The sequence below is a fragment of the Plectropomus leopardus genome, chromosome 7 (assembly GCF_008729295.1).
Source record: "Plectropomus leopardus isolate mb chromosome 7, YSFRI_Pleo_2.0, whole genome shotgun sequence".
In the NCBI taxonomy this organism is placed as follows: domain Eukaryota; kingdom Metazoa; phylum Chordata; class Actinopteri; order Perciformes; family Serranidae; genus Plectropomus; species Plectropomus leopardus.
In genome coordinates this window covers 24,887,642-24,912,463 of record NC_056469.1, presented here as the reverse complement: position 1 = coordinate 24,912,463, position 24,822 = coordinate 24,887,642, and the positions used below count along the sequence as shown (strand labels likewise).

The window sequence follows — 24,822 nt, the reverse complement described above, 5'->3', positions numbered from 1 at the left end:
TGAAAATCATGATAGATAGACAGACCGAGTTTATTGTTTCTCTGAGCCATATCTTGGAGGAACTCTGTTCAACTAAATTCCTACTAAACTAAATACTAATTCCCAAACCTGAAAAAAGACTTTTTTATATTTAGTGTAAAATGCTAAACTGTCACCCAAATCTAAGATCAAACTCATGTCAAGGGTCTTCAATTAAAACTGTCAATGAAAATCTAATAAAAATACACAAAATACTTTAATATAGTTATCCCACAAGCTCCCCGGGTGGATTTAAAAATGTCTGTGCTCACTCGCATTTTTCTGGAGAACTTGTCAAATTCCAGAATGGGATTTAGGTGGGTTGTGAAGATTAGACATAGTTGATGAAGAATTAGGAGGGCTCCCCGTTTGTTTGCCACCCACTGAGCCGGTCTCATGATTTCTGCATGACCAGGCTTTGTATCTGAACTCCGTGCACATTGCCTTTTGTTCTCGCGCCCCCGGTGGGCAGTCGACGGGCCAGCAGCAGCACAGAGCCTCCTTTCACCGGCACCGTTTGTTCTCCATCTCGGCTCAGTACTGTACGCTCGCTCGAGCACGTCCCACTTCTCCAGCTGAGCGGAAATGCATCTGCGCTGCTGCCACCGACATTACGACACGAGACGAGTGAGTCGGCTGGGTGGGAGTTTTTGCATGCGCTTTTTATGCATAGGGGAGCTTCCCTGTGCGTAAAGACTAAAAAAAAAAAAAAAAAGCGCTGAAACGTGCGGGTAAACTTGTACCACTTTCTATAAAAACTCACAGTCATGAGGGAGGGCTGAACATATGTCTGAACAATCAAATCTGGATTGGATTGATTTGCTGGATACAAAAGGCTCGCACAAATCCCATATAACGGTAAACAACAAACATTCATTTTTTTTATTAAGCACGCCGATTAATTCACGAGATTTGTCGCTGTCAAAAAAAATGTACACGTTACTTTGAGATGCTAACTTATATGTCTTTATTGTTTTAAAAATATCATAACATATTTATGTATTTATTATAATAGTTAAAGTAGTTTTTTGTCGGCGATAAACTTCTTTTTTTTTTAATCAGAAAAAAAAACCCAGTTTATTTAGTGCAGCATCACCTGCAGCTCCACCACTAAACGTAGGCTATTAAAGTCTCTGCAGTCCTTTGACAAGGTGTTAATTGATCAAAATAAGCAAAGCGTCAATAATTTCATTTGAAGAGAGGGAGTTACATCACTTTTCTCTTTTTATTTCATGATTAGAGAGAGCAGAAGAGGAGGGTGAATACGGAAGCAGAGGGAGGGGTTTACTGTCATTTTGGGCACCAACTCCTGTTGAATTCAGTGAGTGTAGAAAAGTGCTCCACTCTATCTGAGTCCATTAGCTCTGTGGTTTATGATCCTATCTGGTATGAGCTATAGGATAGTTACTAAGAGTCTTAAACGTGTATTATTTATTTCTTTTATAATTGTCACATATTGTTCTTGTGTTTGTTTATTTTCAGGTTTCTCTGCTGACTGTTTGCACAGAGGTGTGTGTGCGTAAGGAAGAGGAGGCAGCTCAGTTTAAGACACTTCAAGCTGCAGCTTGAGTTCCTGTACTTTTCTTCTGAATATCTTCTATCTAGCTGAAAAAAATGGAACGCATGGAGGACGATAAGGTAAATATAACCTCTATTGCTGCATGGACTGCTGGTGTTGTTTTTACGTGTTATTCTAAAAAACTAATTTCAACTTTTAAACCCTGCACATATGATGTTGTTCAACACAATACAGTAACCTTCTCAGACACAAACATGTTAATTTAAGCTGTCTGTGATAACTCCCAGTGGTCCCTGAGGAAGAGTGCCAGCCATTTTGCCATTGTTTGTTTTATTCTAAAACCTCATTTGTGCCAACACGTCCTAATGAATAAGAATGTGGTATTTACGAGTCACAGGATGGCAATTCTGTATTTTTCCTCTCTGGCAAGAGCAGGAGATGGAGGGTGAGACAAGTCGAGCACTCAGTCGGGAAATGACTAAGAGAAATAGAGGGGGAGACAGGATTGGTGGGTGGCAAGTTTGAACTTGAGTGTGTTTTAGTTTCTTGCTGTTTTTTTGCTTGGAAAGGTGGGATGAGGGAGTAGTAATAATATGATGAAGGAAGATTTGCAAAGGGGGAAGCAAGATTGTCAACTTGTTAGAGCACAAATCTAGTACAGAGGAATAGGGTGTGCTGCTAGTTATAACATGCTACACGTGGGAGTTAAAATTGAATTTGGATGCACTTGTTCTTGGGCATTATAAAGAATATCTAAAGGGAGTGAAAATCTGCCTGCCATCATATAACTTTGCATACCTTCCCTGTGGTTTGTGTTTTGAAACATGGAGTTACCACATTTGCATGGCTGTTGCTTAAGATTTACACACCATGTGTGTTGATGTAACTACCCACCAAACCACCATCAAAACTATCACTCAAGACCAAAAGCTTCATGCAAAATGTATGCACACAAAAATCTAATCTAAATATGCCACTCTGTAGTATATATACTTCATTTTGGATGTACTGATGCTGCAAAAGTCATGTCTATGATAAGGAGACACAACAGAGGGTCAATGCAATATATAGTCAGAAAACATAAAGGGAGAAATACAACTAATTTTTATGAAACACGGGAAAGAGAAGTACTGAATAAGAGAGAGAGAGAGAGAGAGAGAGAGAGAGAGAGAGAGAGAGAGGCACCAAGATTGCAAGATGACATGAATGTGGAAGTGGAGTGTCGACGAAAAGGTGTGTCAATCCAGAGTCTTTCTTCTGAAAACGTACAAATGATGAAAATAGCAACATAGTAACAGCTTGATGTTTAGAGTGGAGATATCCTGATACCATTTTTGCCTTCCTGGTACTGATAACAATACCACAACTTGCATATCAGCCAATATCGAGTACTGTTCTGATACCATTGCCATAAAGAGAAATAAAATTAACAGCTGTAAACTATTAACCCTCAAACTAAAGCCTTGCCTACTGCACACATTACCTTTTTACCAGTGTAACTGCAGAGTAAAATACTGTCAATATTGTTGACATATTGCTAACAGTTAACAATAACATATACAATGGAAATCAATTCTTTTTCGACTCTCTAAAACAGTTGCCAATGGCTGCACAGTTTAAGTTGCCGTGTAGGCTACGGTTTTAAAGTGGCAAAAAAGAACTGATTTGAAAACTGGTGTTTTATCCGGGTGTAAAACTACGTTCAAGGTTATTAATAAATTACATGATTTCTGATTTTTGCTTATACTACCATATTGCCGATGCCCAATACAGCATTTTAGGCATTTATTATACTTGTATTGGTACAACTCTAGTTTGGAGTAATTTATTCAATTTTCTATATATATTTAATTTTAGAGAGAGAATGAACCAAACTTAAGTATAGGAAGTAACCACATTAGGATGGTAAAACTTAAAAATTACACTTAAAACATTAATCTTGAAAAACAGCAGCCGAGAACAGAATCTTAACACAAACTCCATTTAGTGGCTTTTCTGGACCTTTCAGTTGCATAACATGTTCTTCTGGAGCAGACAGTTTTCTCACTGACATTAAATTGTGCATATCCAAACATCCATATTTATGAGTACTTCAAGCTCAGCTTAGTAAACTTGTGCCCTCAGTATCTGTATTATAACATTATATGCTTGGTAACCTATGTACAAAACACTGAAAAATGCACCAGAATGAATACGTGCCTGTGCAACCACAATGCCCACAACCTGCTGGTATGACCTCTGAGTCAGTCGCATTAGATTCACATCATATATAATGCTCCTTATGCAAGTCTGCCACTCCCTAATTTGGAGTGGCTGTATAGCAAGAGGCTTAACAATGTAGGCGTTTTGTCTAAATCTTACTCAACAGCAGCATGTCTTTGCAGGTAAAATTGGCATGTCTATACCACAAGCATACACATATATCCACACCGCTCTCCAGTGTATCTTGGGTCAAACACAGCATGCAATCAATGAGTGGTAACATGTAAAATTTTAGATTCCTTCTTTCTTCATTTTCACTCTTCACTTCTTCTTTATCATGCAAATGTTTTATGACCAGAACTCTGCCTTTCCCTGTCAATATCACTTTATCACGTACGCAAAACTTCCTGTGAGCTAAACTCAAAAAATACTCTCATACAAGTGTTTCAGATCAGCTTGGTATAGTTCTTATTGTGAGACAAGGCCATAACGTCCCTGAGAAACACACTGTGGCTTGATTAGGACTGATTGTAGCTATCATACTGTAGTGAAATATTTCCAAGTAATTTATTGCCTCTTCCTGTGTGTGGTTTTTATTCTGACCGTGGAGGGTATCTTAACTTATACCTGATAGGGGCCAAAAGATATTATGTACTTGAAGAACATTTTTGCTGGTTTTGTTATCAATAAGGCCTGTTCAATCTGAGTGAATCAGAGAAAGGAGGAGGCTAGTCAGATTAAAGAACAGACAGTTTCTTTCAGGAGGGGGAGACTCTTTGAACTGCCTTTTGATTTAGTTTTAGTTTTTCTAAATGAACAAGCCATTTCATGACGTTTGAGGAGTGCATTATTTTATCTGAGCAGATAATGATATCATGCAGGATAAACATTGGGACAAAGCTCATTGTCTCTGTGACTGTGTTTGACTTGAGTGTGATTGTGCAAAACAATGTATTAACACTATCATGAATGTTTCTCTGATGTTGCTGAGAGGCATGAGTGTTGAAATGGGGACAGAATTTGAAAAGACTGGATGATTAAAATGGATTTCCTTTCATTAATGAGCCGCTTTGGACCATTCGACACTGGATGCAAATAATAACCTTTTCAAAACGGCTAAGAAAGTCGGTGTAAAAGAGATGTAGTCACAGGGTTGGTTGTCAAAGTGAAACTTTGATTGAAAATTTTCTTTTTTTGGCATGGCCCCTCAGCAGACTTGGAACCACAACCTCATTTAAACCAATTACTCTGTTCAGTTCTGCTTGGTTGGACACTTTTACATATTGCAAATTTCACTCCCCAACGGGCCCTGCCATGTTAGGGATTATCGTCAGGTGTATTAGCTTGTTATTATGAGCTAAACCCATTTTAATTCTGAAACCAGCAGGGGAGAAAAACACTCACAATAGGATTCAGTCTTATTCTCTCAGGGTGTCTTTAGCTACTTAGCTTAGAAATACCTCACCAGCAAATCATGAAGCTTGTGTAGTGTTGTAACACCTAACTTCCCCAGCAGTGCCGAATGCAGAAAGCTGGAAACACAGAGGGACAGCAGATGCAGAAAGGCTCATTGTGTGTGTGTGTGTGTGTGTGTGTGTGTGTGTGTGTTTGTGTATGTTACCAGTGTCACTATTAACAACAAGAGCTTTGTAGAGGCAGGAACAGGCCATGTCCCCCACACAAACTGAGGGGATGATTGTACATAAACTTCATTCGCTCATTGTTTGAATGTAACATACCCCTTTTCTCTCTCGACAGCCGAAGAAGAAGGTGACATTTTACCTTCTCTACTGCGTTTCAACAGCAGTCATCGGCTCACTACAGTTTGGCTACAACACCGGGGTCATCAATGCACCCGAGCAGGTGTGTATGTGTTTCTGGATGGATTCTTGTAATGGATGTTTAGTGTTTTAATGTTTTATGACAGCAGGGAAAAGCATTAAGAGAAAAGGATTAATAATAGATGCACCACCACATCTTCCCTCATTTTGTGATATGAATATTGTAACATCTAAATGAAGCTTTTTAATTGCCATTTTGTGAATCATTTCAAAGCTTTTAACCTGTTTCTGCATATTAACAGTTATGGTGTAAGACATGATATGCCTGCTCACATTTGAAAGCACAACATTGCAAGGTGGCAATACTGAACTATACTGCCCCCGTGTGGATGCATAAAAAACTCCCAAATACACATCCAGCACATGTTCTGTCACACCTGTTTGGCCTTAAATTTCTGATTGTAAATTGCATAAGGGAAACACTTACCTAAAAAGCAGCCACTTCAGCAGCCACTCTTTCCTGTGGTTTGACAGAAACTGCGAAGATTTTTCCAGAATGTCTCAACTGAGCGGTACAAGGAGCCTTTCAGCCCAGGAGCCAACACCATGGTGTGGAGCTTTGCTGTGGCCATCTTCAGTGTGGGAGGCATGATCGGGTCGTTCTCTGTTGGAGCCATGGTCAACAAATTTGGCAGGTGAGAACACAGTGGTGCAAAAATGGTTTAATATAGGATAGCAGACAGTAAATCAACCATAACATTCTGTTTCAAGACTATTAGTATGGTTGTAAATAATGTGACTAATATCCACAGAATGCAGTTATAGCTATTTTGCGTCATTTTATTTCCCTCGATTAGTCAATTTTACTGCCTAATTTTCTATTTATTTTGCTTATTTTTTCTTTTCACTTACTCTGTCCTTTTTTGTTACTTGTCTCTTTTCACCAGGCGTAAGTCCATGTTGATATCTAACCTCCTGGCATTGCTTGGTGGGGTTCTGATGGGGCTGTCATCTGTGAGTCGATCTTTTGAGATGGTCATCATTGGACGGTTTATAATCGGTGTCTTCTGCGGTCTGTGTACTGGCCTGACACCCATGTACGTGGGTGAGATCTCTCCCACTGCTGTCCGAGGAGCCTTTGGCACACTGCACCAGCTGGGTGTCGTTATTGGCATCCTGGTGGCACAGGTATGATGCTGTGATATGAAGTGATTAAACTACTGATGCTTTTTGAATATTTTTTTAATGAAGTTTCAGAATAATGTGGACAAAAGACATCAGCCCTGAAGAATTTTATGTCCATCAAAATCAAAGTGTTGCACAACTCTTCTCCAGAACAGGATGCTTTTTTCATCTTACCAAACTTTTTGAGATAGAGCTTTCACTTGACTTTATTAAAAAAAAAAAAAAGCTAGGAACTTATATGATGTTGAAAGTATTGATTGTGATTAAACATATTTGTTAAAGGGATTTAAACAAAGTTTTGTGTCGGAGTTTGTTATATTCCAAATTCTAAATATTAGCAGAAAGATTTTCATTTTTATAGTAAATGCATATCAGTTCCAAATATCGGTCTCATTAACTACTAATAATCTCTATTGGACCTGAAAAACCAATATCAGCCAAACCCTACTGTTAAGATTTCACTACTGGATGAAGACAAAATGCCCCAAAAATATTCTTAAAAAAACACAGGTCACATGACTGATTAATAGATTGTACATAAGGAAATAAGGAGCAGTCTTAGATGCTACTCTTTTAAAGCCAAGATAGCTGAAAATGTCTGACAAGGTGAACAAAGCAAGGTGGAAAAGAGCTGAGAAACTTGCTATAGAGTGATAAAATTGACACTCACCTGATATGAGTCCATAGTAAGTATATCATTCTCTGTCGTTTTCTGTGCATTGCAGATCTTCGGTCTGGAGTTTCTGCTTGGCTCAGACACCCTGTGGCCTCTGCTGCTGGCTCTGACCATCCTGCCGGCCATACTGCAGAGCATCTTGCTGTGCTTCTGCCCCGAAAGCCCCCGATACCTGCTCATTGTCCTCAACCAGGAGGAGGAAGCTAGAAAAGGTCAGTTTTGAGACATTAAGTCAATAAGATGGCAACATCAGGTTTTAATGAGACTGTCTAGAACTGCTCTTAAATTTTTGATGATCTGTGGGTGGCATGGCCCTGTGATGTATTAAAATTTTACCACGATGTTCCAAGACCCTTCCAACCTCTCTTGACATTGTATTCTGCATAATAATGTACTTCACTTCCAGCCCTCATCCTGTCTTCTCTCTGTAGCGCTGGTGCGTCTGCGTGGCTCTGAGGATGTGAGCGATGATATTCAGGAGATGAAGGAAGAAGGGATGAGGATGAGCATGGAGAAAAAAGTGACCATCCTTGAACTCTTCCGCTCCCCAAATTATCGTCAACCAATCACCATCGCTATAATCCTCCAGCTCTCTCAGCAGCTGTCTGGCATCAACGCTGTAAGTAAAAAAAAACAAAAAAAAAACATAATCCCATAATAAATCACGGTGAATACCAAGTGTTCAGTCTATGTCATCTCGTACATGAATGTTTAAAGGAGCATTTAATGAAATTATATAAATGTGTCTGACAAGCACAAGAGATGCTTCTCTGCTTCAGGCAATGTTAGATTGAGTGGAATAATCTAAGCCACTGAGGGTCAATGGAAAGAGACAATCACAGCGGTATTTGATAGGTATTTTGTTAATAAGGTCATGTCACCAGGCTGACTAAATGTGTTATTGTCCCCTCATCTGACCTGACAATCGCAGTAAAGCTGCTGCAGCCTGCGGCTAAAGACTCCAGCATTGATCGGACTGACAGATATATTAACAAACATGACCTATATCACTCACCAGCACAGGAGATAGAAGCAGCTAGCTGCACTAAACAATACTTTTTTATTACTGTGACACTGGATCAAGTGAGTACATGTAATATAAATGGAGTCTGTAGGGATGAGTTTAAAAAAAAAAAAAAAAGATTTAACCAGTTCAAATTTATTTGAATGATCTGATATCCATTCATAAAATCTGAGATGAATCCTATCTTGCAGATGCATGAAGCTTTCAACCAATTAGTCTTGCTAGTATTACATATGTCCTGGCTGTTTTTTGGTTTTTTTTTTTTTAATCAAACAGGACAGATTGAAAATAGATTATACAAAATCCCACAGAAATTTGAGGAGTTCACATATACTGACATACCTCAACAAAAACAACATAATATGCAAGATGCAGTATAAATTTCAATTAAAACACAGGGTTGCTTTACATGTTTATTATTGACACCACACTTAACCTAGTAGCAGTAGCATAAAGTTGGGAGGATTCTCACTGCCTCCTTTTTACATAATCAATAAAGGGTTGCCAAGTATTATTAAATTTGTCAACAGAGCCTCGTAATATAAATCTGACCTTGTCTAATTTATAGTGCTGCATAACATCTCTTATCAACATAATGTAGGTGGGAGGTTGAGCCTGTTTCCAATTCAATAAAATGAATCTACATGCTAAAAGTGTTACAAACTTTGCCACAGTTGAAAAGAGTCCTTTAAGAGGACTGTCCTCCCTCAGTATCCCGAATACAGCAAGCAGTGGATCAGATTCTACCACGTGCCCCAAAATCTTAGCCAGAGGTCTCCACTTGTTTTACACAAGCAAAGCACGCTAGCTCAGCTAATAGCAAATTGTTACAAACAAGTAAAAAAAAAAGCTGTCTGTATGTGGTTTAACTATTAAGCTTAGTTTGCCACAAATCTTAAAATTCACCAGCAGTACCTGCAGGCAGTGAGTCACATCTGCAGCAGATGGAGGAGGACAGAGGACAGGAGGAATGACTAATACTGACTGATGTCTGTCCTCTTCATTCTTTCTAAACCTCACTCAGTACTTGATGACAGAAATATGATTTATTTTGCTGACATTTTAGATTTGTTTACAGTGAGATATTATAGAGTTTATATAGTGATTTTGCTGTTCCAAACATTATTGCTGCTGCTCCAGCAACATTTAGTTATATTTAAAATATTCTAATATTCTAATCCTGTGCTAAATGTTTTCTTTTTAAATACTTCCTTGTACACTTTCTAGCATTCGCTCTCATAGGATCTCTTTGATATTAAAGAGAAATTGGTATTGTAGCTGAAATACCCCTAATTTTTGAATCAATGTTGAATCAAATTGCAAATCTATTCACAAACTTGTAAATCTGAATCACATAGATTTCGGACATCAGTGGCGATATCCAACTCTAGTCGCTTGTAACAAAACAAAAATATCAACTTAGGAAGGTTTGATGTAATGTGATTTTAAAGACTACACATGTGGCCCATAATAATAACTCTTCCTCTCTTTTCTTACAGGTGTTTTACTATTCTACAGGTATATTTGACACAGCTGGTGTTACTCAACCAATCTACGCCACAATAGGAGCTGGAGTTGTCAACACCGTGTTTACTGTTGTCTCTGTGAGTGACTGCACGTTTGGTGCCTTAATAAAAGGCATGTTTTATATTAATTGTATTATTAATCCATCTTTTACTGGTTTTGACTGCAGCTCTTCCTGGTTGAGCGGGCGGGGCGAAGGACATTGCACCTGATTGGTCTGGCTGGAATGGCTCTCTTTGCCCTCATTATGACCATCTCCCTGTCTTTGGTGGTGAGTGATGTTTGTCCTGTGAGCTTTTTGCGTATAAAAATTTTAAAAAGAGTTCCTGTCTTTCATCCTCTTTGTTTCTCTCTTTGAGCAGAAGACCACCCCGTCTCTGAGCTACCTGGCCATCGTGGCTGTGTTTGGCTTTGTTGCCAGTTTTGAGATGGGTCCAGGTCCCATCCCCTGGTTCATCGTGGCTGAGCTCTTCTCCCAGGGGCCCCGACCTGCCGCCATGGCTGTCTCTGGTTTCTCCAACTGGACCGCTAACTTCCTAGTGGGGCTGGGTTTCCCTAAACTGGCGGTATGGACCACATTTACTTTACTAAAATCTTAAGGGCCCTGATGCACCAAACTGATAGTTGGCCTTCAGTCTAAGTCAGAGGGTTGTTAGATAGAAAAAACACTTGCAATATCAGGTAAGATTATATTTAAAAAGTTCACAAAAGCATGCACATCCAGACGACGAACACTAGGTACTGGATGACAGATCATGCAAGAGACAAAAAAACAGAGTCCGCACGCTAGACTATGCTCCCAAAAATATGTCCTTGGATTACCACCGATGTGATTTTTTTAGCTTCACACGTTTTATCACACCATCAGTCATCTGATGATGTTTGTTGAGTCTCATTACATTTCAAGAGCGTGAAGTTCGACACATTACCTTGGTAGTAATTCAATAAAGATTATATTTTTTAACACTATGTATTGAGCTCTTAGCAGGAATGGTTTGTTTTTTGTTGGTTTTTTCTGTCATTGTTCCCTTGTGCAAGGCATGTATCCCCAGTTCTTTCAACATGGGGTTGTGTTTTTGATGTGCCAACTTGCTAACCAGCGTCTTGAATCGACCCTGTTGTCTCTTGGTTTCTTTTTTGAATAACGCACAAATTACCACCACCTGCTGGTATGGAGAGTTATTTCCTCTCACGCAGGCGCAGAATGTTCATGCTAGTTGGTCATTGACTGTAGTCTTTACGGTACATCAAGTGCAACCATTTGGCTGAAACACAGGGCACATAAAGTGACACAAAAGTCAGACTTTTTCACCACTAGCTGTTTGATGTCAGTTTGGTGTATCTGGACTATTAGATGTACAAGCAGTATGAGTTTTGTCATGCGATCACCAACCTCTCTCTTCCTTTATCAGGAACTCTGTGGTCCTTATGTCTTCATCATCTTCGTGATCCTTCTCATTCTGTTCTTCATCTTCACCTACCTGCGAGTGCCTGAGACTAAAGGACGTACCTTTGACGACATTGCTCAGGGTTTTGCTGCCAGCACAAGGAAACCCTCCCCGGTGTCTGAGGCTGTGGTCGCCGGCCTAACAGAGAGCAAAGAACCTCCTCCCACGTCCCCCACAGACAAGGTTCCCATGGTGGATCTTCCTTAAGAGAGAAGGAAGACTTAGGGTACAATACAGTCAAACAGGTTTCAAACACATAGATTTTGTAAGGAGTTATATTTCATAACACACAAATGATGAAAGAGCAGCAGGGTGTGTTCAGGAAAAAAGCCAACAAAATACAGACTTAAAGATTCCCAAGTTACGCATGTTTAAATAATTGACTGAATTCCATGTAATCCTGCTTTAAACATGGGCCAAACTTAACTGAATTACAAGTGCTTAATATTTGTTGACATTCCCACTGCCAGCTCTGCGCATACTGCCATATGAGAGGATCAACATATGTTCAGTGTTAAATCCCAGGACTTCAGCTACCCCCAGTGTAAAAAGGTTGCAGGATTTGGGGGAGGTTTATGTATTGAGGTCAAGCTTGAAAAGCTGGTTTTGGAGCCTGGTAGTTTGACCCAAAAAAAAAGACTTGCTGTCCTGTCTGCCTGCCTGATGTGCCTTGCTGCCAGGGGGAGGGAGCCATGCTGTCTTGAGTATACAGAATAAACATAGAGGTGCTACAGCAGTCCCTCTCCCCTTCAGGTGCATAAAAAGCACTTAAAATATATTTAAGCGTGTAGAAGATAATATTTCATCCTGCAGCACAACATCCCCCGAGAGAGTGGAGGATGTTTGTGTACTATTTGAAGGCCAGTGATGTAAATTAGTACTATCTACTTAAAGTATACTTTTTGTATAAAATGAGGAGTAGCCTAGCACCGCCAGGCCTTAAAAAAGTCTCCTTATAGTTTTTTTTGCTATTAAAAACACAACCTAACCTCTTGTGATTTCAATGCAGAGTACAACCAAGTTGTTGTTGTGCAGTCATTTACAGTATGCATTACAGCAGTTGGATACAGAAACTCAGGTGGTTACTTGTGTTACACTCAGCTTCTAGCTGTGGCATAGAAAACACATTCATCATCACTGTACTTAAAAATCTGTTGACACCAGTACAGCAGCAACTTCTGCATCACAGGATGTGAAATAAAATATCCAACAATCTCTTAAATAGTTACATCTAGAGATGTTCTGATGCCATTTATCCCTATTGATACCATTTTTGATATCTGAAATCGTGTATCAGCCGATACCGAGTACCGATCCAATACCAATGCACTGAAAAAAAGTCTGACAGCCACATACTAGTAACTCTGTATGGATGTGAAATACAGATAATGAATGCCATAGAGCTTCTTTTATCCAGTGTAAAGCATTGACAAATTCCTGATGCAGAGAAACAGAGTACTGACACAGAAGCAAAGCAATACACCGCTGTGGATAAGTGAGCAACAAAATGTATTTTAGCCATCTAAAATAATCAATATCAGTTAATGTGTACCCTATGTTGATAGTACCTTCACTGCTCTACCTTTTTTGCAGATGGGCTGTTTTGACAGGGAGGCCTTTAGTGGCTTTAATTCACCATCTATGCTCTTGTAAAAGCCACCAGACTTCATTGAGACAAAACAATTTAGCTTGCTGAACACAGGACCTGCTGGTCTATTGCTGTTTAGATCAGTTAGTTAGTTAGTTAGTTAGTGTTATTGTGTGACTTTGGTGAATCAGAACAAACCCCTTTAAATACCAAAGTCACACAATAGCACAAAGTAACTGTGGGAGGCAACAGTAGACCAGCAGCTCCTCTGTTTAGCAATGTTAAATTATTATTTTTTCTCAGTGGAATCTGGCTTTAAAGATAGTGATACACCAGCTTCATTTTCCAGTTGGAAATCACTGTTTAAGCTGTGAAAACAGTCTCAATGTAGCATACATTTAAACAGATACTGATTTCTTTTGGTAGGAATTGTCTTATTTGGCAAGCTGCCCCCTCCACAGCATTAGCTCGTTTAGCTTCCGTGTCGGACTCCAGCCTGCTTCTCCAAACTGGGACGACTGTCATCTACTATATGCAATAGATTTAATATTGATAAGTACCATGTACAACCCCACCCCAAAAAAATTTAACCCTGAAAAGTTTAATAGATTATGTGGTATCTGGTCGGTGCATAGACTCTAGCCAATACCCGGTCAAGCATTTTAGGCAGTATCAGAACAACTCTAGTGGCATCAAATCAAGAGTCAGTGTTACACAGTCAATTGAAGGATGTATTGAAACACACTCAAGTCTACTGATAATTAAGTTACAACACATATCTCAGTCGAAACAAGACATCAGCCATGTGGGATAGTGATGTGGAATAAAAACACTAAATGAATTCTATCTATTTCAGTGGTTAACGCACAAAAAAATGAAATATTGTATATATTGTAGAATCGCCGGTTATTGCATCCCGATCAACTATTACATCACAGTATACATGCTTATAAATGTTGTGCCAATGTTTGTACAGTTGCACCTTCCACTCGGGAGGTGGAGGTGGCACTTTTCAATGTTTGAGCTTAGCAGCGTTTCCATTTGCACTTTGGCAGTCAGACTACTCTCTAATGATTGTTTATATTGTATGTGTCTCTCTGTAAATATACTGTACGTGTTAGGGTGTGTATGGGTTATTTGTGCCTCATAATCCTGTGTCATCTATGTTACATCCATTGATATGTCTTGCATTGTCACTGTGGTGAATGTCACCATCTTGCCTAACAGTAAACGTAAGTGAGAAGTGACGGCAATAGAGTGTGCCTCACATGAGAGATGTTGACCTTTACTGTTTTTCTATCATAATGTCCTCTCTTCTGCTGCTGTATTAATATGTGTGACACTTGCTTTGAGAAGCTTAAAAGGAAATACAGTCGTCCATCTTTTAAGGGACCTGAATTATGAGCATAAACTTTTTTTTTCTGTCTGTAATGCTGTGAGTCAAAGCAATTAATGTTTAATGTAATTGCAGTCTCTGTGCTCAAATGAAAGTGTGAGAGGTTTGTCTGGTATTTTGTCTGGTACGCACTTCTACACTGTGGCAACTCTGTTTTCTTTTTCTGCACTGCCGCAAAACCTCAGTCAGCTGTGCAGCTAAACACTGTAGAGCTAACCAACCCTCTGAAACACTGAAATAAAGCCATAAGTTGAAAAGCAGAGTTCAGTTTCATCCTGTGGCTGCTGCTGCTAAACAGTTGGGCTTAAAATGATATATTCATGGTTGTGATGACGTTTTTAGAAGTGCGTGCAAAAGGAGGAGTTATGAGGTCAGACTTTCTCTTGGGTCACAGCTTCAAAAGCCAAACCAGACCACATGTAGAGATGCAAAAGAACATTTACCTCAAAGAGAAATTCCCCTAAAAATGTACTTTCAACGTGCTGCTCTGAAGAAAACATCCTTCTGAAATTACAGGTCTTTGCTGTTTTATAAGTGTAGGGTGGTTTGGTTTTTTTTGCACGTAAGGCACATTAAATCTTTAGTGAATTATAGTTCATTTAATTTTTTTGGAAGAAGACTAAACAATTCGGGTGGTATCTATCGATTAATTTCATTATTATGCAATTTAGTGTTTCTTTCCTCAGTGAAATGACTTACAATTTGGGTTACTTTATAATTTGGTCCATAATAGGGTTTTCAAAGTCTCCTGATTAGGCCTGGGTATCGTTTAAAAAATTACCATACCAGTGAAAATATCAGTAGCCTAAAAGTGATAGCAATACAGATAAAGTACTTCATTTGATACCCTTTCTTCATTTGATACCCATCATGCGCATGGAAGCATCTAGTTACCTTAAATACCACCAGACAGCACAGGTGTCGTACTGCCACACTTTCAAGTGTTTTGTTGGTACCTCAACATGTTAAACTGTCAACTTGTCTATGGATTGTAGCTGCTGCAGCATTCTTTACCCACTTGCTTGTTGTTTCTAAAAACATATCAGTTTCAAACGCTTTTCAAACATAACCCAGCTAGCTGGCACATGAAGAAAGCATGAAAAAAACCACATGATGGGAAACAAAAGGTCACATATCTCCCCATATTAGAGCTAAACATCGACAGCTACCGAAATTAAATTAGCTGTGATGTTACATTTCCTTGAAATCTATCCACTGAAGGATTATTTTAAGAGTTTCATTACACACAACAAAATTCCATGACTTCTCTAAAACTTGTATATGTGAATATATGATTCAGAAACTCCATGAGTTTTCCATGACCCTGTACTTGGTACTGGGTTATTTCGGTCGATACCTCAATTTAAAATGGCACAGGGAACAAGTTCCCGCTGAACAAACTGAAAACGGATTAAGAAGTTTTAATTCCCCCCTTAATGACTGGAGGACTGTGCGATCCATTTCCCTCTTCACTTTACTTCTCGGAGCAAAGAGCCTTGGGTACAGGGCCCCCGGCTGGCTGGGAATGGGGCCATCTAACTGTGTCAAGCCAATCGGCAGCATCTCCCTGCAAGAGTCTACTAAAGTCTTCCTCAATGCAGTGAACTGGGGCATGAAAGCCCATCAACAAGCTGCAGTACTGCGGTCTGACCAGTGAGCGGCATGCATGATCTTAAAGAGTGTTCAACTCAGCGTGTGTCTGCATGAGTGTGTATGAGTGCGTGTTGAGATACTGTCTGGATGAGCAATCCTGCGAGGCGAGGAGTGTGTCTGAGAGACAGAGGGGAGAGAGGAGGAGGAGGAGGGGGGAGGTGTTAGGAATAGGGAGGATGGAGAGCATCCAAAAATGTGTCTAAATTATATCCATTTTCCATAAAAGGTGGAACTGAGAGAGATCAAGAAAAAAGGGAAAAAGAAGTTGGGCACTCTCACATGCCACAGCTTGAAAAATGCAAGTTAGCACAGTGTCCAGACATGTGAGGGATGCCACATTTTAAGGCACAGTCTGCCAGGCGGCCTTGCTGAAATTTGTGCAAGGCGTTTCGAGAACTGACGTCGTCAGACATGTCTAGACAGTTGTTTTAGAGACAAGACAAACTTGTTTATTAATTTTTCCACTTTATTCTCCCTCTGTCACTTTCCCTTGCGTTCCCTCTTTCTTTGTTTCTCTCAAATATAAAAAAAACTCTCTCCCACACTCCTCCTGTCACTCTCTCATCTCTTTCTCTTCCCTGGTCTCTCTGACAACAATGTTTTGTTTACTTCCTCTGTTGGCAGTGTACTTATTGTATGTGCCACTCTCTAAATATTTTTCTCCTTCCCTCATCCATTCATCCATCCACCCCCCCCATCCTCCCTCTTTCTCTCTCTCTCTCCTTCTCTTGGATAAAGGGAGCAAACAGACTCCACCCCCTCTCTCACCCCCCTCTCCCTCGCTCTGTCACACACACTCACTCTATTTCCTTCTTTCATGCTCCCTCTCTCTCTCTGTCAGTGTCATTCAGTAGTGGAGATGTGGAGTGTCTTTCTGTCTCTCTGTCTGTTTTTTCAGCCCAATTCAGCTGAGGAAGGTAAGAACTAAACTTTTCTTGATATTAAATCTATGGTTGCACGTGTGTGTTTACGTGAGTATACAGTGGGATGGAGAGTGTGCCCAGCGCTCTCATCATGTGCTCATAGTGCGCCCACAAGTGAAGGATGGACACTTAGTATGCTTCTGTAATAGCTCTCTAAGAATGCGGCTCTCTGGGAACACAGGTCACTTTAACAATGTGTGAAACTGTGGCACGTAAGGCCACAACACCGCTACAAAGTCTGATTAATTCTCATTTTTTTGGGGCCCAGCCTCCAGTTTGGGACCCCCTGAGTAATTGCCACCTCTCCCCCTGCTCACACAGCAATGTCTGCATTAGTTTTGTGTGTCTGAGTGCATCTGTGTGTATGTATACGTACCCAGATGCTTGTGTGCCACTGTGGCAGCACATCAGATAGGACTTTGTTGGCATGGAGGTGCCAGGTGCACGCCAGGGCCCATCTAGCTCCTGCAACAAAAGAATATGGAAATGAGGCAGGAGACAAATGAATAATAAGTTGCATAACCCGTTTCTCTTTGACTATGTATTTGGCGACCCCCCGCCTGCCCCCGTGTCACTCATGATCTCACAGATGTGACAGCCTGAGACCCCTGCCCCCTCTCCGGTAATGCTATCAGTGCCCCTTGTTTCCACAGTCTGTCTAATGAATGTCTCTTAACTCTACGCACTTTGTCTATAAACATGGATATATTAGATGTCTTAATAAGTGCAGAAGTGAGTGAGCGAGTCAGTAATAACAGGAAAGACTGTCTAGAAAGGCTGATACTTAACTCCATCTATGAAGTGTTCAGTCAGACCAGAGTGGGCTGACTTGAGAATTAATTAGATGACTCAAACTGCCTTTAAATGTGTGTGTATGTGTGCATCTGTACATATGTGTGAGTGTGTATTCTTATAGGTGCGTCTACTATACATAGCTTTCTGCTCCTACATCCTGTCCCCAACACTTGACGGGGTTTCAACCGTCAGCACGCAAATTACTTTCAAAGGATCTTACTGCACGTTGGAAAGAGCTGCACCTGTTCACGCTCATCTCCCATTAGCTGTAGTTTACTGCGAGGTGTGTGCCAGTAATATTCTGTAACAGAGGTAACTTATATGTCAGCCTCATGCCACAGATTCGAGCTGCACTTGTAACAGATGGCCTGGACTAAGATGAGACAGAATGATAGAGAGGGAGAGAGGCTGCACAGTGTTACTGGCCTACTGACTCTGTTTGTGTAATTGAAATAGAGCTCTTCATAATACAGTATTAACCCAATAGCATGGAGGCCAATATAAATCCACATAAATGGAAACATCAAGTTATGTCACGAAGGGAGGATATAGTGTCTGCCTGCTTTGATCGCAGTAAATGACTAATCTGTCTGGACGGACTGGTTAACTGATATGTTTGCTGTCTGTCTTTTTATTGTCTACTGCTTTTGAAGTATATGTGTATCAACCACTAACAACGCCTATTATTGTCTCTTCTCACACCACAAACCACAAAAACATGTCATTTTTGCCTTCATTTCTTGCAGTTAAGAGTACTAAAGCTAGTTTTCTGCCTCTTTACACGCAGGCAAACTAAAGAGTGTGTGAGTGACAGGGTGTTTGATTTATCACTATCACTGGCTGCCTGTGCAAGTGTTGATGTGTTCGCCCACATGCATTGTTAAAGTGAGGTATTGATGTGAAGCCACATGGCTGGCCTCTAAATTGTTGGATTTGTGTCGAGGATTGCGTGTTTACATTGGATTAACACACTACAGTGAAGGGGAGGCCTGTGCAGGAGGCGCACCTGATGCCCCTCCAGCTCTTCCCGTCATGGATGAGTGGTCATGCTCACCGAGATATGCATATCCAGAAATTAACCTTGTATCATTAATGGAACTTATGTCATACTGTGCAAGGGGAATCTAATGTAATTTTGCCAAAAGGCAACAGGGTGCACAAACTGACTTAAGTGTTACCAGTAACAAAACAAGTTAAAATGTGAATCACTTTCTCTGTAGAAAATTCCAATCAGGTGAAGGTTTTGCAGGTGTTATCTTCAGTGGTGGAGGTAACTAAGGGGCTTTACTTTATTTATCAAAACAGAAGGGTGGCTGTGGTGTGACTTTTTAATTTTTTTTTTTATCATGACCCTCCAAGGAGCTACAAATATTTTTCCTGGAGCCTCCCTGAGTGACTAGAGGAAAATACATGACTCTCTGTTCATCATATATAACCATATATCACAGTTTCGGTCTTTGATAAGTGGTGCTATTTTGGAGTTTTTCTTTTTTTTTCAGGAAAACAAGCCTTTGAAACTCACTTGCTGGTTTTGGGGTTTTAAAGGTATTTCAAATAAATACCAATTATAACCATTTAAGTTAAATGTTCCTTCCCTAAGCCAAATAAAAAAACATAACTCTGTGCTTAAAAAATTACCCGAAGTGCCTCATCCAATTTGCACCACCCCATCCCTCTTAAAAACAAGACAAAGTCCCTAAACACTCCAGTGCAGCACTAGTGTAACATTTTGGGGTAATGTACTACACTGAAACATTATTTCCCTTTTACAATACTTTCAACTTGTACTCCATTGTATTATTAGGGGGAATTTTGTACTTTTTTTTTTTTTACCCCATTGCAAAGCTATAATATTATGATAATAATACTAGTAATAATAATAATAGTTTATGAAATATAATATATTATTACGGAATAAACCAATTGTTTCTAGTGACGGGCAATATGTGTGAAAACTGCCCTAAAGTACTCTAAAGTATTGGTAGTTGGAAAAAGTAACGTTAACTAGTAACGTTACGTTAGCTAGTAACATTGCCCTTAGCTAACGGTAGGAGCCTTAGCTACCGTTATTACGCAGCTAAAGTAACGCGTTTCATTACTCGCTATTCATTACTCGACCGAGTATCATAAAAAAGTGCCCATAAAACACATCAAATATTTCGTATTTAACGAAAAAGGAAACGTTTGAGATAAAAAACGAGCAAGAAGTCCCAAATTTTGATCAACATAACTTACCGACTATCCAGCAGCTAGCTTAGCCCCGGTGACTGCACACAGCTCTTGAGTGCTCCTGAAAGTAGTCATACCCGTGATTAAAAATTAACACGCCAACTAAAAACACATCTTATATTAATAAAACACTTTAGTTATTACCAGGAGTCGCATTTCTCCGCTTTGAGGCTAACTGCCTCCCCAAACCTCCGGCTTCTGCATCAAGCTAGCACGTCCCGTTCCCGTCTGTCAACTGAGACACAACACAGGTGCGTTATCAGAGAGGGAACACTATTCGACAAGGGAACACATTTTGATGCAACACCAGCTTAATGCGCGCTCCCGCGGCCGGAGATACAAATCCTATCAGGGGTAACTACCGTGGCATGACACCTGTCATCAGGTAAGTCAAAGTAACTGAGCGTTACCAGGATAAATCAAGTAAATAATTAATCAAATTACTGAATAACAAATTGTATTCCTTAACACTACTCGTTTCTGGGGAAAAAGTAATCACGTCGCTGTAACCGTTAGGCTACTAATGCAACACATTTTTTGAGCTACACTTTAAGCCCTAAAAACTGTGGCTGTGTCTCAAATTGGATACTTCTGTATTTACTATTTTGATCCAGGGGAAATTAAAAGCCCATTTCTCCCGAAAATAACGAACATTTTCTCTTATAATACTTCCTAAATTAAGCTCCTACTCTTTATTTATTTACTCTCAAGATCTGAAGTGCTGTTTTTCCTCTCTCACTGCATTAATCTTTAGCCTGTTTGTCTAAAATAATCAGCTCCTGGATTAACAGCTGGACGTTTTTAAAAATCAAATAACATTGAAATTGAAATGAAAACTGAAATTTAACAAACAATCTGAACATTTATAGTTAAAAAGAAAAAAAAAAAAAACTGGTTAGGGCCCTCTGGTGGACACACTATGTGATAGAGAAACTAGGCATTTCTGTACTGCATTTTCTTGTTACTTATTGGCTGATACACACTCTGGTTTTGATATCCAATATCTGATTTATGATATCTGCAGTTAGCTAATTGGCCAAAATATTGGCCAGGCCAATTTATCATTCTAGCTTGAATTAAAAATATTATAAAGTTGTATGATACATGACCCACCAGCATATCATGTACATTTACTTTAATACACAATGTACATTTTGCAGCCAATGAGTTAGATACTGACAGCAGAACTTACTGATTAAACTAATCTCTTAGGCAGAGTATTTTAACATTTAAGTACTGGAACTTAAATTCCTTAACAAAATATTTTTTCCACCATTGATTATCTGTACAGAACAAAAAAAGAGGCTTCATAAACTTTCAGCCATGTTTACATTCTCACTTTAAGGTCATCCAGGCCATCTTTCCCGCCGCCTTGTTTCTGGCTTTAACTGGATATTAATTAGGCAGACTACTACCCTTGATCCTGGGTGTGGTAAGCCGCCTTTTCAGGACATGATAAATTAGAGAAAGTGTGATAAGAAAATAAATGGCATGCTTGTCACAGTGGGAGAGCTGCAGGACGGATGCCACTAACAGCCCTAAAAAGCTTCCTGTCCTCGTTCCTCCCGCCTGCATGTGCACCGAGCTGCAGAAAGAGAGAAATCGCATGCTGGTGTGAAGTGGAGGAAGCAGCATCCCCAGCATTGACACTGCAACACTACACTGTGACCAGGCGGTATTTTTAGCAGTGTTTTTGCTTGTAATTTTTAAAAGAGACATAATTTTCCACGGCTGTTGAGAGGTCTGTAATTCCTCAATTGAATCACATGATGTGCAATTTGTGATATGAGAGGTTGGAGCCCTCAGGCGGCTGCGAGCCAAGACTCTCTGCTTGGAGTCAGTCAGTGTCATGGCAGATAGCGTCACAGATAATACGTCTGTGCGGACAGGCAAAGAGTCAGAGCCAAAATGTAATTGAAAGATGAACACGTGGTATGAACCGCTGTGACAGAGGAATGTAGTTTGGCGTTTTGAATTTCACATTAAAGCTGCACTTGGCAGTTAGCGTGTTGGCATCGACTGCACAGCGTGACAGCAAAAGTTTGATTGTTGAAGGCTTCGCTATTCAGAAATGACACAATGAGATTACAGTAAACTGATCTCCTCTAAGATTTACATTCCTTCTTCTTAGTGGCCGATGAGGGTGGAGATGGTGATGAAAATATGTTTGTAGCACGTTCTGTCTCAAGTAAGTAACTCTAGGTTTCTCTTAATGGAAAATTCAGTGCTTTTAAGTAGCAACTTTTGTATTTAACACTTAGGTTTTGATTCTGCATTTCCGCTGTGCACACATTATTCTCCTCCAGTGAACATTTAAGTAGGGGGACGGAGCATTTTTCTGCTGTAGCACCGTTGAGGAATATTTTTCCACAGCGTCTCATTAATTCTGCTTATTTCTTGACAAATCTAACCTATCTTTGGCCTTAAATACACAGCCAAAGTCTAAAGTGTTTTAGTCAAGTGATGGAGATTCGAGTGGTGTCTGAGAGTATGCCTTAACAGGCTGAATGAATGGTTTGACAGTATTTTAGGAAATATTCTTACTTGCAGACTAAAGGGTTGTCCACATTAACCCCATGATTAATAACATGTAATGATATATTAACACTTTATTTAACAATTTTGTTCCTAGTGTATGGAGAGCAATAATTTGCCCAAAACAGCACACCACAGACAAACAGATTCCATTCACAAACAACTACAATACTACAAATCTTGCTCGATTAGTTTTGGCATTACTTTCTGGGAGAAATTAACAAAAAAAAGTAAAAATATGTATAAAGTCGAGGAGACAGCGTGAACATGGACTGTACATGTCACAGCACAAGCAGGAGAAGATAAAGTCTGAGTAAAATCAGATTTCATATTGCACTAAAACCCATGGGACTGCTTGCAATCCTGAGGGTATTTACAGATCATAAATATTGAACATGTTCAATATTTGCAAAATGAAATCAGTGCAGCCAAGATGGACTTTGGAGCAGATTGGGGGATGTAAAAAACACTTAACATACCCCACACCACAGAAAAATCTGATAGGAGGATCTTTAAAAGCAGTTAAAAAAGAAATTGGGGCCTCGCTGGTGATTTGTCAGGAGAGGGAATCGAGCCAAAAATCGTCAAAAGATGAAAAGATGCGACTTTCATGTTTGTATGGAAAATATGAAACTACAACTTTGCCTATCATGAAGGCTGGAAACAGGAAGAAACAGCTGGCCTGGCTCTATGATAAAGCCAACAAACACACATGAAAACTCACTAATTAACATGTTTCATCTCATTTGCTTAATCCAGAAATACTCCATCACATATTAAAACATTGAATCACAAATGGTACAGATTAAACCTAAGTGTCTGTGCGTCCTTAAAAAGTCTTAAAATGTAATTTTTCAATTTTATAATTATAAAGCCTTAAAAGTCATTAAATACCCTTAAATATTAATCGAGGTCTTAATTGCCACAAACATTTATCTAGTTTCATTTTTCATCTTTCAATTTCTTTCTTTTCGTCAAAATAAGTCAAGCTTTTCTTTGTCCACGTTACAACTCTTTAAACCTATTACTGAACATTAAACTGACTTTTTACTTTAAACTTGTATACCTGTTGGCAAAATGTAGAATAACCTAACTCACATAAATACCCATACTCCTACATAAAACCCACCTCTGCACTGGACCACATTACCGTCATACTTTTACCTGCAATGCTTGAATAAGATGGTTTGTTCAAAAAAAAAGTCTTTTAATTTGGTTTAAAAGGTCTTTACAAAGCATTAAATCTAAGTGTGTCACAGTGGACACCCTGGATTAAACAAACCATCTATAGCATGTTCATGTGGAATCGAGCCAGGCTAGCTGTTTCCCCCCGTTTCCAATCTATATGCCACGTGAAGCTACCAGCTGCTGGCAGTAGCTTCCTATTTAATCAGCAGACATGAGCGTGGTATTGATCTTTTCATCTGGACACAAGTGTACTTCATCAGAACTGCCTCTCAGACGATCGAATGGCTCCGTTTGAATGAATGGATTTTAACTTCTCTCACGAGCTCTCTTTTTCATTTGTCATTGCAACCATTTCTTTTACTTTTTGTGAGTGCAACACAATCAAGGAGAGACTATCTGGAAATGAGTTTTATCTCCATTTTTATACAACATCACCCCCCCCCTCTCTGATGACCAACTTTTCCCTCCGCCTTCGAGGGTAGCCGTTTGGAACAACAAGGTCATACAGCATGTCGTGAACTAGTTATTTTCCAGTAAAACCCTGGCTCTGATTCATGGCAAGGGAATGAATAATCATAGGATGTTTCCCAAAATATTGAACTATCCCTTTAAAATGCAGTTCCCTTAGATGTTCTTATTTTTTGCAAGCGTCTTATAATCAAATAAGAGAGTCAGTTTTGGTTGAAAAGTCCTCCTCCTGTACCTGTGCCTGTTGCTGCCTGTTCAGCGACTCATCCCAGACATTTGTCTGTCATCTAACCTGGCGTATGTGCTGTTTGTTGAAGCTGCACTTTCATTCAGCTTAACCGCTAGAGAATTTTTTTGATAACTCCCTTTGACATGTGCATGCTTATTTCTGGAATCGCGTTAATCCCCTTCTTTCCTCACTCCTCCACCCCTCCACCCTCCTGCTCCCTCGCTGTCTTGGCGTATCACTCTCTCGCTGTGGTTGTTTGTAATGATGGTTTGGTGTAGGCCTTGTCCTTGACTGACTGTCTGTGGGTGGGAGCATCTGGAGTGTATAAAAAACGGGTGGAGACGGGTGGATGAGTGGACAAAAGACAAAACACGACCTGACCGCTGCTGAGAACGCTTGCAAGCACTGTGGGAATTTTTGGTGAAAATGTGTGTGTTCTTG

General features: G+C 39.8%; 2 protein-coding genes across 2 annotated transcripts in view; both read left to right on the top strand.

Annotated features, from left to right (window-relative positions):
* The first annotated feature begins 782 nt into the window (after nt 1-782).
* slc2a3b (solute carrier family 2 member 3b) lies at nt 783-14,618 on the top strand. The gene is made up of 11 exons (XM_042489362.1): nt 783-876; nt 1,501-1,656; nt 5,498-5,602; nt 6,055-6,215; nt 6,468-6,708; nt 7,431-7,593; nt 7,813-8,000; nt 9,905-10,009; nt 10,099-10,200; nt 10,292-10,495; nt 11,342-14,618. Exons 2-11 carry the CDS (start codon nt 1,633-1,635, stop codon nt 11,582-11,584), a joined length of 1,536 nt encoding a protein of 511 aa, XP_042345296.1. The 5' UTR covers nt 783-876; nt 1,501-1,632; the 3' UTR covers nt 11,585-14,618.
* Nucleotides 14,619-16,846: 2,228 nt separating this feature from the next.
* ephb6 (eph receptor B6) overlaps nt 16,847-24,822 on the top strand; it is a 47,680-nt gene continuing 39,704 nt past the window's right edge. Inside the window, exon 1 of the mRNA XM_042489320.1 lies at nt 16,847-16,931. Coding sequence (XP_042345254.1) covers nt 16,874-16,931 — 58 coding nt within the window. The 5' untranslated portion in view covers nt 16,847-16,873. The remainder of the gene's footprint in view (nt 16,932-24,822) is intronic.